Source organism: Bemisia tabaci, chromosome 6 (genome assembly GCF_918797505.1).
Source record: "Bemisia tabaci chromosome 6, PGI_BMITA_v3".
In the NCBI taxonomy this organism is placed as follows: domain Eukaryota; kingdom Metazoa; phylum Arthropoda; class Insecta; order Hemiptera; family Aleyrodidae; genus Bemisia; species Bemisia tabaci.
In genome coordinates, this window is record NC_092798.1 from 27053994 (window position 1) to 27069721 (window position 15728).

Sequence of the window (15728 nt, forward strand, 5' to 3'; positions counted from 1 at the left end):
GACATGACCATACCAGACAAGCTGTCTGGTCATGACGTCGAATATGATGTCATTTTTGACTCCCATGATCTGACGCACTCTTTCATTGCGGACCCGATCTCTCCTAGAAATTCCAGCAGACCTCCTCCAGAAATCCATCTCCGTTGCTCTTAGCATCCCCTTTGTCCGCTCCTTCAGCTGCCAAACTTCACATCCATATGTAAGAATACTCTTGACTACAACGTCGTAAATTCTCCTCTTGTTCTCCTTGGAAATCCGAGGGTCCCAGAGGATTCCATTTAACATCGCTGTAGCCTTCCTTGCCAGGGTGTTTCTTTCCTTAATCGCTTGATTAGTTCTTCCATCCTGGGTCAACCGCACTCCCAAGTACTTATAGTGCTCGCAGCCTTTGATCTGCTGCCCATCCTCCAACTCAATGCTTTGCTGATCACCGCCAAAAGTCATCTTCTCAGATTTGGATATGCTGACTTCCAGACCCCACTTCCGATACTCTTCTACTAACTTGCGCATCATGTATTCCGCGTCGTCTTGATCTTGAGCAACCACCACCTGGTCATCAGCAAAGCACAGAGTGAACAGAGTTTCAAGATCACCCAAGGGGACACCCATACCAGAACATTTCTTTTTCCATTCTTTTAGCACGCACTCGAGATAAATTTTAAATAATGTTGGCGACAAACAACATCCCTGTTTTAAACCCTTAGTAACATAAAATCCCGCTGACAATCCCCCATGGCACTTAATTTTGGTAAAACTCCCTTTATAAAATCGCTTAACAGCGTCAATCAACCCCCCGTTAAAATTCGATTTTTCCAAGGCCTCCCAAAGTTTCACCAACGGCACACTGTCATACGCCTTCTGGAGATCCACAAAAATTAAATGCAGCTCCTGAGCTACGGCCATTTTCTTCTCAATGACCTGGACAATAACAAAGAGGTGATCTATCGTAGACCTGCCAGCTCGAAAACCAGCCTGCTCCTCTGCTTCGTGATCTTGCCATTCGTCCTCGATCTTCGCTTTCAGTATCTTCCCGTACACTTTGCTTATTGTCCCGGTCACTGAGAGCCCCCGGTAGTTGTTACAATCGTCCTTCCTTCCCTTCTTTTTGTAGATGGCCTTGATCCAGGACTCCTTCCACTCCCCTGGCACCTCGTCACCCCTAATGCATTGCTGCATCAGCTTTCTGAGGCACTCGAAGAGCTTAGAAGTCCCGCTCTTAACCAACTCGACAGGGATTCCACCTGGACCCGGTGCTTTGCCATTTTGCAGCTCTTTGACCGCTTTAATAATGTCACAAGTGTGAATCTCCAAGTTGTTCATTCTTCCGTTGTCCGTGCTGCTGTCTCGAAACTCTGGGACGTATCTACCGTAAATTTGAGACAATGATGCGCAACTAATTTCTCCATTTGAGGATCTTCCTTTAGCCGTGTGAAGAATGACAACTCTCAAAGTAAATTGCTTTGCGCGGCATTAATCAGTCACCTTTCAGTTCAGGTGTGCATAGCAACTCATAAAAAATGAGGAATCCGAAAACTACTTTCGCCTAACTTTTTTACATTGCTTGCATACAGTGCAGAGTCTCTAAATATTCAGGCTATATATATTGCTGCTACTCTTGAAACACATAGCAGTAGCTTGGAGCGAAAGAATCGCATCTAAAATTTTTGGTGAATTCGAGTATTACACATGCTTAATATGCTTAAGAGGGACTCTATATTTGAAAAAATTGGTGGTGATCTAGTCAGGAATAAGCCAGATGAAATAGATATAACTTCAAAAATTGCTAAGTTTATGGGAATACCGGGCAGTTTTCTTGTGAATAACGTATTTTAGGGCCATTCATAAAATAATAACACTCTATGCTCTTGGACGTATAAAGGTAAAGGTCTGATCCTGCGTTACGAGTGCGTTACAGATGGGAGAGGAGAATCAAGAGTTACGTCATGTCACGCTAACTGCAAATAGGTACGGCATCGATTTGTCAAAAATTAAGGATGTAAAACCGACACGAGGTGGCTTTTTTTCATCAAAAATTCAAAATACAGTAAAAAATTTAGGGAATTAGGTCGAAAAGAGCGTTACGTGACATTTAATTTTTGGAAGTGCAGACCTGCGCTATGTGTAAGCTAGGATTGACAAAAGAAGAGGAAGAAGAGGAAGAGGAAGAAGAATATAAGTATGAGACGACGCACCTGACAGGAGATTGATCCTCATCAACAGCATCTGCGCGTGACTCAAACTCGATCGGAACGGACGACTCGGATTCGGAGTGTTCCTCAACGTGGGGCACTGTTTCAGGGGCGCGTGGCGCGTCTCCCACTTGGACGGGAACGAAGGCGTTTTCCCGGACCACACTTCGGTTATCACTCGGGGTCGACATTATATCCAACAACTTGAGCATCTCCACCCGCTCTTGATGCGCGGCACTCGCGTGGGAACCGCCCGTCGAGTCGGGTTGTTTGGCACTTGCGTGTATCACACTCGGTGGCACTTCCGGGTGGGGTTTGAGACTCGCGTGGATAACGCTCGGCGGCACCTCCAAGAGTTTGGCACTCGGATTCGGCGCTACCTCCAACGCGTTCGCTTCGGCTTGTTTGGGGGTCGCGTGGATGACACTCTGTATTTGGTCCGCGTGTTCTGCGTGTTTGACACTCGCGTGAATCGCGTTTGGCACTATCACATCGGTTCTGTCCTTCGGCACGAAGTCGATGAGGCGAGGAAGATGGTCAACATCGCTGAAGTTTTCCTCCTCCTTGGTGTCGTCTATCGAGGGCTCAGGCACCGGGAGAGGTCGGTCCGACTTCACCGGCGGAGGCGGAGGAGGCGGTCTTTTCTTTCCGGATTTGAACTTCCCCTTTTGCGTCTGGATGTCCTTCCTCGGGAGAGGTTTCGGCGGCAGAACAGGCGCCTCTTCAGGAGGGTTCTGGGCGTCCGGGTCTTGGAAATTCGCTGGCGGCTGGAGGGAAACAGGCTCAGCTTCATTAGGGACGGTGCTGGGCTTTCCGTCGGCTATGGAGGCGGCTGCGACGAGCTTGGTGAAGAGGGTGCTGTCTTCAATGACAGCGCTGGAGGAGAACTCTCGCTCCAGCTGAAGAAAGGGCTCCAGCACGCGGTCCAAGTACACAGTCGAGCATGCGTTGGGGGTGCGCGGGGCGTCGAAGGGCGCCTCCGCGGAGGTCGTTGATCGCACCTCGGAGAAGCTCGAGTTCGAAGTTGTCGGGCCGGAGGAGACCCTGTCGATGACAGTCGACAAACTGCTTCCGGTGTCGTCCGACTCGGATTCGATGAAGTTCACTTCCGTGTCCTCCCCAGCGAAGAGGTCTGTATAAACCTGGGCCTCCTGGGCGTCGCCGTTGGTGAAGGTGTGCCTGGGCAGGGCCTTCGGGGACGCCTTGCATTTGTGGCAGGGCTCCGCGCTGCGGTCCGCGAAGTCCTCCGGAGGGTGCACCAAGAGGGAGACGTTGGACAATGACTCGGAGGCCTGCAAGGAGTTCTTGCGGAACTTGCGCGGGGGTACCGGAGGAGGAGCGCTCTCGCCGGATGGGGTGGGTTCACCCGCGTCAGCAGGGTTGGGGCGCTGCGCCGTGGGGTTGGGCCGGATCAGGAGCTTGATGACCACGCTCGACTCCTTGAGGCATCGCACGCACTCGATGCGCGTCATGCTGTTGACGGCGACTTCGTCGATGGCAAGGATCTCATCGCCGGCTGCGAGGAAGCCCCACGAGGCCTTGGAGCGGGAGGCCGGACTGTTCGGGGCGCAAGACTGTATGAAGAGCTTGTCGACTTTCTCGCAAGACTTGACGCCTCCGTCGAACTTGAGGCCTAGCCCGAGTCTTTCACCGGGGAGTCTGTAAAGCAGGACGAGCTCGGCATCGTCGTCTTTCTCCTTCGGGGGTTCTTCATCGTTGATGGCCAGGACGGTGACGAACGGGAGAGGTTTCTCGATGGCCGGGGTCTGTTCCACGGCGACGACGGTGACGAAGCCGCCGCTTACGTTGCTGTTGTAGGCGGCGGGGTCTTGGATTTTGGGGCCGACGTAGTTGGCGTAGGATTCGTCCACGTTCCAGTCGATGTAGGCGCCGGAATCGTGGCTGTGCTGGGCCTTGTGGCCGACCTCCAGGGGGCTGTCCGTCTCTTGGCGCTCCATCTTTCTCTGGCTCTCGGCGTCACCTTCTCATGCCGCGTCGCGAAACCGGTTTCAGAGCACCGTTACGGCCCGGGCGCGGGGATGCATGGCCCCGAGTCGGCTGGGAGTTGGGTTCGCTATCGGCTCGAGCGCATGGCTTTTCGTCCCGGCGCCAAAGACGAGTCCCGGCTCAACTTGCACTTTCCATCCGACTCGCACTCGCTCCCGATGCCCCGCCGCTACTTCTTCTTCTTCCGCTTTCATTCATTCATCCGAAACCTGCAACAACAAAAAAACCAAGCTCAGAACTTGCCGGCTACTTAATTATCTTGACACCAGTCCTGCCGTCCCCAGAAAAAACGCCGTATGAGCTTTCCAACGTTGTGACATTTTATCTAATTCACGGAAAAAACAACTTAGCGCTGAGTCCTGACACTTTAGGTAAAATAGCGCCAACTATATGCAGTGGGGCTGCGGCTGGACCCTAAGGCTGTAGGGCTGGACTCTACAGTTATAGGGCTCAGCACTGCAGTTATAGGGCTCAGCACTGCTGCCTGTTTGGCAAGTGTTAGGGCTCAGCGCTAAGCTGTTTTTTCCATGTACACTGGAAAAAAAAAACACATTGGATCTAGAGTTCAGACTCTTAAGAACATCGACAAGAGAAAATACTCTTGATTCAATCAGCTTTAAGCTTAAATCAATAACCAAGCTTCTTAATTTGAGCGGATTTCCTTTTGATTTGAGCTTAAATCTGTTTGAAACCAGAGTCCTTTTTCTTGTCAATGTTTTCAAGAGTATAAACTCTAGATCCAATGTGTTTTTTTCCAGTGTGAGACACAAATTTCCTAGAATACTTTTAGTTATAGTTTAAGTTTTTATTTTGATTTTTCGGGGATCCCTCTCTTCTAATAAATCTAGTGTAGGTGTTCTCAAATCTAGAATGAATATTTAGAAACTTTTTTAAAAGTAAATATTTTATTAGGAGAAACATGGCAACATTCAAAAGTTCATGCGGCGTTCTTCTTTGGCATGGCAGAGTTGGTGTCCGTGTGTGCTGCCTAAACTTGTTAGGTTTTTCATTTGAGAAATATTCCACTCGGCCGATAACTTAAGCATGCATTTTTTAAGCCTATCCGTCCATTTTGATACCGCGCGGGTAGAGGAAGGCGGAGAGAGGGCTATAAGGTGGACTTTCGCTGAAGAGCTAGAAAAAAATATCTCTGATTGACTGATTTCCTGACCTTGCACAATGATATATTTCAAAGTTGTTAAATGATAATGTTGATTATGAGTGGAATAAAATAAGAAATATACATGAAGCAGAAAGGTAGAAAAAATAAGCAGCATCGTTCACGGTAAAGTACGGTTTAAGAAGAGTCAGCTGTTTTCTTGAGGTTTTACATAAAATTACGCCAAAATTTGAAATATATATCCCAGCATAAAGCTTTGAGGTTTCATAAAATGTCCCGTCAGTCGGTGCAAAAAATTACAAACAATGTTTACGCAAGAGGTGCTTAAATGTCATGTAATTTTACTAACTAACTTCTGATTTTCAAATCTTGAAAAATTAATCCAGAATCTAAGTCCGAAAAACGTCTTAAAACGTCCAAAGAAGATTTACTGAACCATAATTCCCACTCCCTGACTTTTTTTGACCACTTCACTGATGATATTTAGAGGATTTCCTTTTTCGCAATTGAATCCATTTGTTTCGAAAAGTACCCAACTCCGGACAAGAAATTCAATTTTACTCAGCCCAAGACATTCAATTTTAGTTGACGAGTCATATTATCTGATGCTCCTCGAAGATTACAGTTAACCGTTCAAGATACACTATTTTCAACGTCAGAACGAATTCTCATCGACCCCGGAAATACAGCAACGAGAAAGGTAATGGATTCAATTTGAAAGCGGGACAGTGAAATTGAACAAGGAAACTCAACGGGACAATCGCCCGCCGCAGCCGTGGGTAATTTATTCACGGGAAAACAACATCAACGACAGAGAGAGGTGTTTACAAGATCATCATTTGATTGTACCGCTGATAAAGCGATGACTGCCAATCAAAGGAGCGAGGCGCGACTTTGAGGCAATTGTGAGAGCATGATCTCTCTGAAAATCACCGAAATAGCCTTCGACAACCTGAAACAGGCGGTTTTTCAAGTGATATTCGGCAACGTTGCGGGAACGTCAGGAATAATCGTTAATGTTATGATCAGATTAGTATCCATTTTGACTGTCAGCGTTTTAAGATCGAGAGATCTAGACTCCCTGTTGAATTTCCCATGGCATGGTTGGCTAATGACGTCATTCTTGTCACCTGTCTGATTAGTATTCGCACATTCGAGATCGCAGATCTGGGTTATTTCGTGTTTACACAGCTGTTAGAGAGATTTGTGAGGCAAAGAAAGACGTGATAAAAGTCGAAGCGTGCTGTCTTCAGAAAGGGATCTATGGACTTTGTCGCTCATCTGACCTAAGGGTTGCCTTCTTTCCACGTAAAAATTCGTCGAAATAATCATATGATAAAACTCTCTTTTCTTTCTCCGAACTTTTCATTGAATTAGCACGTATGCTGAAAGCCACGAAGAAAAATAGAACCTTGCTGAGCACCAGAATCTGAACCTCAGCACATGCGGCGGATGATTTTGCTTTATCCTACCGATCCGCACTTGGGCACAGCCGGCGATTGTCTTCAGTACAGTCCTCCGGTATACTTTCGCACATACTTCCTCTACTGAGCGACATGTTTTCCTGCAATCCACCACATCCGGTGGAAGCTAAAACAAAGTTGGTGTTCAGCGCGGTTCTATTTTTCTCCATGAGGTTCTCTCTACATTAAGCACCCTCGGCTGATAGACTCCTTGCCCAAGGTAGTCCAATAAATGGCCTTTGTACAGTTAAGAGAATACCTGAAGATAAATGTTTCCATCCAATAGTTTTTAGTTGAATATAGATTAACACAAAAACAATTCCTCTACGTGTGGCTTTGGCTAATACGCTCGCAAATATACACAGATGAAAAAGTGGACAGGCCCAAGACAGAATAAAAACTCTGTCAGCATTAGATTTATTCAGAGATGTATTTTGTTATTTTCACTTTAAGTACTCGATTTATATTGAGATATATGTTTATTTAAATATTCAATGATAATTTGTCGAATGATTCATTAATTTATTGTCAATTCATGCGACATATTTATAATTTGTTTCGTCTCTTTTCTCCATTCAAATCGTGGAACATTTTTTAATGAGCCAGATAGTCAGCCTTTTTTTTCATCGAGAAAGTCCCACTGAGTATTGAAGTCAACGAACGACGCAGAATTACAAGAATCAGTCATGAGCACAGAAGGCACGCCAAAAATCACTATTAGCTCAACGATCAAATAAGGTTAAATGCGCAATTAAATCCCCACGGGCCGACGGCGAAAAAGAAGAAAAATGTAAGGTGTGTAAGGAAAAGACTGCATCGTTACCAAGTTGCCACGACTCGTTTGCGGATTATGCTGCCGTGCTAAGGAAAAACGCCGTATGAACATTCGAGAGTTGTCAAATTTCCTTCGATAAAATGTTTATTTTTTAGGGAAGTTATGAATATTCTTCCATTACATTTTCAGAATCTTTAGGTGAATTTGCGAACAAAATTATCGGAAAAATTGGGAGGAAAATATTCATGAGTTTACCGGGAAGTTCGCGTTTTATCGAAGAAAATTTGGCAACGTCTGAAGGCTTATACGGCGTTCTTCCTCAGCACGACAGTATGGGTAGGCGGAAAAGGACTAAACCGTTGTGAGGAAAATAAGTTACACAGTCGAAATCTGCGGCATTCCTTTATGACGGAATGCCCCTCCGATCCTTGTTATGAATGAGAATGGGCTTCGAGTTGCATAAAGTTCATAAACGAGGGGAGTTACAAAATATTGTGCGTAATCGTGGGATTTTTTCCGATCTTACACGTTTTCCAGGCTTAATTAAACCCCCATTAATTAGATTTAATTGGATTCCCGGTTAATGACAGCTGTGAGTACGCCTGGAGGGCGGGCGTCGAGAAAAAGAGGCAACGTCCATGCTGAGACACTCAAGACTTCATCAATGTCTCAACGTCGGCTGGGAAACATCACGATCCAAATAAATAGAATGCAATTATGGAAAAAGTCTGTCTAGAATGATAACCTCGCGCGCTATACATGAATGTATGCAAATCGTATACGGAAAGAAAGGGGAAAACTTAGTCTATTTTGCACAATATTAAAAAATGTATCCACATACAAGATTTCGCTATTTCCCCCGAGGAATATGCCATTAACCGAGAAACACGCCGCTTCATAGCCTTCACTGGAAAAAAAAAAAAAAAAACACATTGGATCTAGAGTCCAGACTCTTAAAAACATCGACAAGAAAACGAACTCTCGATTCAATCAGATTTAAGCTTAAATCAAGAACCAAGCCTCTTAATTTGGGCGGATTTCCTTTTGATTTAAGCTTAAATCTGATTGAATCAAGAGTCCGTTTTCTTGTCAATGTTTTCAAGAGTCTGGACTCTGGATCTGTTTTTTTTCCAGTGTTCGACTTTGATGCAAGGGCAACCTTACATAGGTAAAAAAATAAGAAATCTCTATTCCAGAAATTTGGTCGTTTCTGTTCTTTTCAATACGGCGATAACAACTTTTAACTCTCGATTTTAAGTTTTCAATGACGAAAAAAATTCGCAATTTTCAATCCTGGTAGCTTTAATCTGCTTAATTATGATGGTTTTAAGTTGTTGAAGTGTGACAACTGTGGCGGTGGTAAAAAGTAGTATTAAAAGCTACTTCTTTGTGCTCCATAGAGTGGGAAGCTCAGGTTTGCGGCACCAGCTCAACCTCAGCGGGCAATGATATTTCAACTCATTAATACACATACCTGCGTTTTGCGAAATTCCTAACACGCCTCTATTAACTGTTCAAACGCATGACTAACCCACTGCATGTGAATACATTAGCCGCACAGTCGGCAAAAAATTCGTGGTTCTCTTGTCTAAAATTTGAACACTTCGTCTCAATGCGGGATGAATATTGCAAGCGGCAAAACTTTGCTCGCCGAAAACGACCGTTTTGGGGGTCTTCTTGCCCAAAAGGACCGCGTCCATACTCTCCCTATTTTTAAGTAGATGACAACTCCATGAGTCTGTGAAACTAGGGGAGCCGTGGCGACCTGCGGGCTGATTATTGAAATTTATAGACACTGTGATAGACATAGTAAACGAAGGGAAGATTGACCAATCCTTTCGGTTGAAACGGGAGGTTGTCATAGATTAGGAGGAAAAATGATGGACTGAGTATATTGTATCTCGTGGGTTGCTGTTATAAGTTAGTCTATCACAAACCTCCTTCGTCCATTGCAACCACCCGCTTCCACTAGCAGGATCACTGCGTTTTCTCTTTTGTCACCTTTGCCTATCTATGTCAATAATCAGCCGGCGGGCTGATTATTGAAATTGATGATAGACAAAGATGACAAACTGAAAAAAAAAGCGATCCTATTGGTGGAAGCAGGAGGTTGCAATGGATACAGGAGGTAAGTGATAGACTAACTAACAGCAACCCACGAGAGACAATATACTCAGTCCATCATATTTCTTCTTAATCTATGACAACCTCCCGTTTCAACCGAAAGGATTGGTCAATCTTCCCTTCGTTTACTATGTCTATCGCAATGTCTATCAATTTCAATTATCAGCCCGCAGGTCGCCACGGTTCCCCTAGTCTCATAGACGCATGAAATTGTCACCTATTTGAAAATACGGAGAGTATGGACGCGGTCCTTTTCGGCAAGAAGGCCCCCAAAACGGTATTTTCGGCGAAAAACCATGACCGTTTTGGGCCAGCAAACATTTTGCCGCTTAACCCACGAGAGACCCTACTCAGATCATTATTTCCCCTCTTAATGTATAACAACCACCCGCTACAACCAGAGAATTGGTCAACCTTCCTTTCGTCTACTATGTCTATCGCTTTGTCTATAAATTTGAATAATCAGCCCGCTCGTGACGGTGGCACGCGGGGCGTGGGGTTTGGAGCAGTTATTTAAACGCAGCGTGCACTCGGCGCAATGAGCATCGGGCGGCGCGGCGCTCGCAGCTTCCAGATCCGTGTCAAGAGTGAAGTGTGCCATCCTGCATCATGCACTATGCATCCCTCCTCCCATCGCCCCCGCATGATCGAAAGCCCCCCCCCCCCCCCCGCGATGCCCCCTCATTTTCTTCCTGCTCGAAGCATCGGCCACGAGGAAGCGGACCGGTTCCGTACGTTAATTGCTATTCCGTATCGGTTCCTCCGTTTCCCTTTCGTTCGACACTCATTTCCACGGATTTACTTCACCTCGTTTCGGCGGGAGGGAAAAATACCCGTTCTGACTGAAAGTTGACTTGAATAGTCCCTTCCAGACCCTTAAATTGGAGCGCTAGTCTAAGGGTATCTGAAAATAATGAAAAATACATAAAAATCTGGGAAAGCCCCCAAAGCCTTCTTTTCAAAGAGAGTTGACTCGGAACTCTTGATCAAAAGTCATCAGCTCGTGGTCTTTTGCGGTTCAACAGTCAACACCAGCATCAATACCCCCAGAGTAATACTCCAGTTTCGGCGTCTGGAGGGGGCTAATATTGCGGAGCCAGGGTGGCAAAATTTCATGAAAAATAAAATCTTGAAATTTCACGTAAAATATTTCTTAAAATTTCGGAATTTATTGAAAAATACCGGTTCCTTTTCATGTTTCGCAAAATTTGAAAATTGGGACTTTCTTCTATTTTTGTGTGTTTAAGTGCGGGTTGCATACTCTAGCCCCTGAAAAATATTATATATTTCACAGCCTCGTGAAATTTCATGACATATTTCACTAAACTTTCCAATCTTTCATTTCTTTCTTACGTTTCATGCCACCCTGATTGGAGCTGTACTATAAAGGACGATACATGGGCGTAAACCTTACACCAACAGGATTACAAGTTTTCCTACATTTCAAAATTCCCTAACTTTTTCCTGACTTTCAGGGTATTTTCGGTGTAATTTCTCATGAAAATGCATTATGAAGGAAATTTTTGGGCGTTAAGTCTCTTGCAATTGTAGAAATTCACAATTCAAGAATTTAAACGCAGAAGTTGCAGTTTTTGAAGATAGAGCTTGTGAATGCGGTAGAAATGAATTAATTTAATATGCTGTTGGAGAGGATTCCGAGGTTCCGCGGTGAAATCCTCTTACTTCTCCTTCACTGTTCCGGATTGGGCAAAGCTCTCAGGCCTTTCCAGTTTTTCGATAACTTTGTGTGTCCTTAACACAGAATTCGCACCTACCTGTTATTAAGTACATAGGGACTGTAACTCGTTGCACACCCGTAGATGGATTTTCCGACAAATCCGGCAAGCGATCCCCGAAGACGAAGGAGAAGAAACCGAGGAAGAAATAAAATAAATAAGCAGCGCGAAAGAAAGAGTTGAATCTTGTTAATCTAATCCAATTGTCCACCGACCGCGGGCAAGGCGGCGATGCCGGCCGGGGCACGGCACTCACACGACGACACGTTTAGCCGTCCACGACGTCGGTGTTGTACGGCCCTCGAAAATCTTTCGGGGGGGGGGGGGGGGCCGGGGACGGCCGTGGAAATATGGAAGCCGGGCTGGCGGCCGGGACTCAAGGTAAATGAGCGGCTCTTGACTGCAGCGCGGGCTCCTGGCCCCTCTTTGTCTCGGGGGGCTCCACTGCCGCGCTATGGGAAAATGTCTTATGGACCTCCGGAAGTTGCCGAATTTCTTCCGATGAAATACGAATTATCTAGGCAATTTATGAATTTTGGAGGTCGAATTTTATTTAGAAGTAAATTTACAATTGAAGCCAGCGTTACTGAAAATTTTAAGGAATAATATTCATAACGTTCCTCAAAATTAATTCTTTAATATGAAGCAATTTGGCAATATTCGAATGCTTTTACGGCGTTTTTCCCTGACGCGGCGGATCGAGGAAAGAGCCATACAGCATCTCGAGAGGGGGCTCTCGGAGAATAAGGCTTCACCACTGTGGCTCTTCTTTGGGGACGCAACTCCGGTAATTTTATGCTTTAAAATTTTATTGCGAAGAATCGTGTATAAAAAATGACTGGAGAAAAATTTCAACAAAATTTCGTTGAAAAATGATCTGAGTGAAAAAACTTGGGGCAAATAAAGCGCACATGGACCTTTCACCACTCATTTTGACAAACTGAATTAACGGTGCGTTTACTAGTACCATATCATCCATAATCCTAGCTTAATCATTACTTTTCCTCTACCTTTTCCATGCTTCTCATCTCATTTTATTCTCAAAATGTCTTTATGTCTACTGTAATTTTCTTTTTACTAGTTCCTTTTGTGTTTTCTTCTTCATTAAAATTAAAACTGACAAATCGAAAAAAAAACCAAAAAAACTGACCTGTTCCATGCTTCCCGAAAATTCCGCTTTTCAGGGGTTCCCTGAAATCTTTGCTTTTTCATTACCTCTTCCTTACTTTTCCTTATTTGAAACGAATTCTGAGTGCTGAGAAAGACAAATGTTTCAAATCATTCAGAAATGCGGATTTGGAAAGTGGAAAGTGGGAAATCTGAAGGAATGATCTGAAATACGCAGAACTTAACTAATTTTAAGATCTCGCAGGAACGTCGTAAATGAGTTATGTATCGTTCCAACGATCTCTCTTCGAGTTAATCTAAAATTTACATACTTTCATATAAAAAATCCGTGCGTTTTCCGTAATTCCGTATCGACTTTTTAAAACCAGTGCTATTTCACCGCAGCCGTACTTTTTCCGTATAGGAGACACCCTGATTGAATTTGCTATGAAGTAATCCTGGCGAGAGCTTCAAAAAAATTCAAGTTACTTTCTGACGATGAGACAACGGCTTGCTTTCCTGAAACAGTATCTCACAGCACCCATCGGGTGAGGTTGGCTATGGATGCTCTCACGTGCAGAAGATCTCCGTTAGATACTGTTATTATCTGGCCCTCGTAAAATTTTACGAACCTTGTGTGTTGTGTGGTCTATATATATGTAGAACTGAGTCGGTCTTAACTTTCAAAATTGGGGTCTCTGAGAAGATGCACCGCACATTAAACTGGCGATCGTGTCCTCAAATCTAGGTCGATCGGCGTTTTAGACGAGACCTTTGACTTACGAAAAAGAGCGAAATTATCACTTTCGCGTGTGAGTATTTTGTGCTGCGATAAATTGAACACAAAAGATTTCCGCCTTTAATACGAATTGGTCATTTCTTAAAATCATGTTTGATGATTCTATCTTTTGGATTTGGCAGAGTATGATAAGATCCATCAAATGCCAGATTCTGTGTACGACTTTACTCTTTTAAAATATCGTACTTATTGCTGGAAAAATGAAACTGATTACGCCTATTACGACACTTAATGCTTTTTGTGGTTTTCTTCGTCCTGGATCTTGTCAGTGAATCACGTGGAGCGACCAGTACAAATTTTCTTTATCTTTGCGAGATTAAATTGAGGTGAAGTGTATGCACATAAGTTGTGAATGACATTTTCGTCTATATTTTCCACACGGTGGAATCGCCGCTAATATTGAGAGTAAAGACTTCGCGTTTTAAATTGTGGGGTTTTATGAATATCAAACATCAAAACACAATTTTATAACACGCGAAACTGATAGGTATTCCTTGACTGAATGATACAATTAGGGGGAAATTACAAATTCTCTTGCTAGATCTCACGACTCTTTTTCACTGAGAGTAGCCTATAATTGTGATAAAACAAATTAATACGGATTTGCCTTGCATAAAGTAAAAAAGAATATAAAAAATTTTCGAATGAAGCTGTATTTAGGGGGCCGTAGCGGCCGTTTTCTAAGGGATACAAATCAATGCATTTCTTCTTTCATTCTTTTTTCTTATCTTAGTGCGATAACTGCACTAAGAAAATGCGATTAATTTCATTAAAAAAAAAATGTTACCTTAATGGCTTCCGGTCATGCTGGGGAAAAAAGGAAACTCATAAATTTCACCCGGCGCAATAGGTCGCTTTCAAGACGCATAGCTAGTTTCTTTCTCACGAGAAAATAAATCCAATTTTTCGCAGTACGAATCAATACTAAAAACTCAAATTTCGATGGCGCACAGATTAATATACAATCGGTGACATTGATTATCCTGCAAACTACGAAAACTTACTTCCGAGTGAGTTGAGAAGAGAAAGATTCCCGGTAGAGCACAATTAACGGCCGTTTAAGGGCGCGCACGTCGATTAGATTCCGACACTCGCACGAAAAAAGAAGTTATGACTCGACTGGGAGTCTTAGCCCATATTCGTGTGAGCTTAGAGCTTGGCGATGAAGCCCCGCAAAGTCTGCTCCACGCATTGCCTAAATGCCCCGCGTTTAACGGAAAGGAACCAAGCCACATCAGCTATTGCCAAATTTAACAAGGCAATTCAATTTTTCACAAGAGAACGATCGAGTGGAATCCTTGGAAAATTTTGAAGAATTTGCTTGGCACTATGCAGAAAATTCACTAAAACTTGCACAAAAATCCGCACGATCGTTTTCCTGTAAAACATTAAATTGCCGATTGAATTTGGCAATAGCTAATGTGGCTTGGTTCCTTTCTGCTTAGCGCGGTCTTAAATGATGAGGCGGATCCAGGGTGACACTAGTGTGCTGCGGAACGCTCTAAATACTCTCGACTCATTTTGTGATTCGTTTAATTCGACAGCTGTAACATGACAAGCCCCTCGTCGATCGATAGCGTATAAGTTAATTAATCGCGGCAGCCGTAAGATAAAGCTCCCAGCTGATACATAAAAGTTATGAGATTACTAGAGCTACACACCCTTCAGACAACCCTCTCCTTTTCGTTTGATAGTTAAAATGATAAGGTGTTTTTGGAGATCGGACTAGGCATAAGGTAGCACATGAGCCTCCCCCTCCCCACCCAAAAAATCTTCATATTATAGGAATCATAAACTATCACATACTGATGTTGTGCCCATTGCACTGGAAAAAAAACACATTGGATCTGGAGTCCAGACTCTTGAAAAATTGACAAGAAAAAATACTCTTGATTCAATCAGAATTTAAGCTTAAATCAAAACGAAATCCGCTCAAATTACCAAGCTTGGCTTGGTTCTTGATTTAAGTAAAAATCCGATTGAATCAAGAGTATTTTTTCTTGTCGATGTTTTTAAGAGCCTGGACTCTAGATCCAATGTGTTTGTTTTTCCAGTGTGGCGTCAAGCAGCTTAGCCTTACAGTACTTACTCTATTGATATAGGCTGCAAAAGCTTTTGAAAGAACAAATCATAAAAAAATATATATAACTCACGTAATTTGCATTTTTCATGGTATACAATAATAATGAAGGCATACCTGAAACAAAAGTATAATTACATTTTAGTTGTAAGGAAAAGAAAGAATGAAAATAACTAATTCATAATTCCTTGAAAGCTACACGTTATACTTATTGTTGGAACAGTCCTCTTTTTCTCAAGAAAGCTTCAATTTTACAAACGAAAGTTGAAGAATATTACCATTTCTTGTTGAAAAGCGGCGAAAATATACACTAATCGAGAAATCGACA

General features: G+C 43.6%; 1 protein-coding gene across 1 annotated transcript in view; it reads right to left on the reverse strand.

The window, feature by feature from the left end:
* Nucleotides 1-15728, reverse strand: part of bbg (PDZ domain-containing protein big bang) — a 549174-nt gene that overhangs the window by 496391 nt on the left and 37055 nt on the right. Inside the window, exon 2 of the mRNA XM_019046227.2 lies at nucleotides 2193-4405. Coding sequence (XP_018901772.2) covers nucleotides 2193-4147 — 1955 coding nt within the window. The 5' untranslated portion in view covers nucleotides 4148-4405. The remainder of the gene's footprint in view (nucleotides 1-2192; nucleotides 4406-15728) is intronic.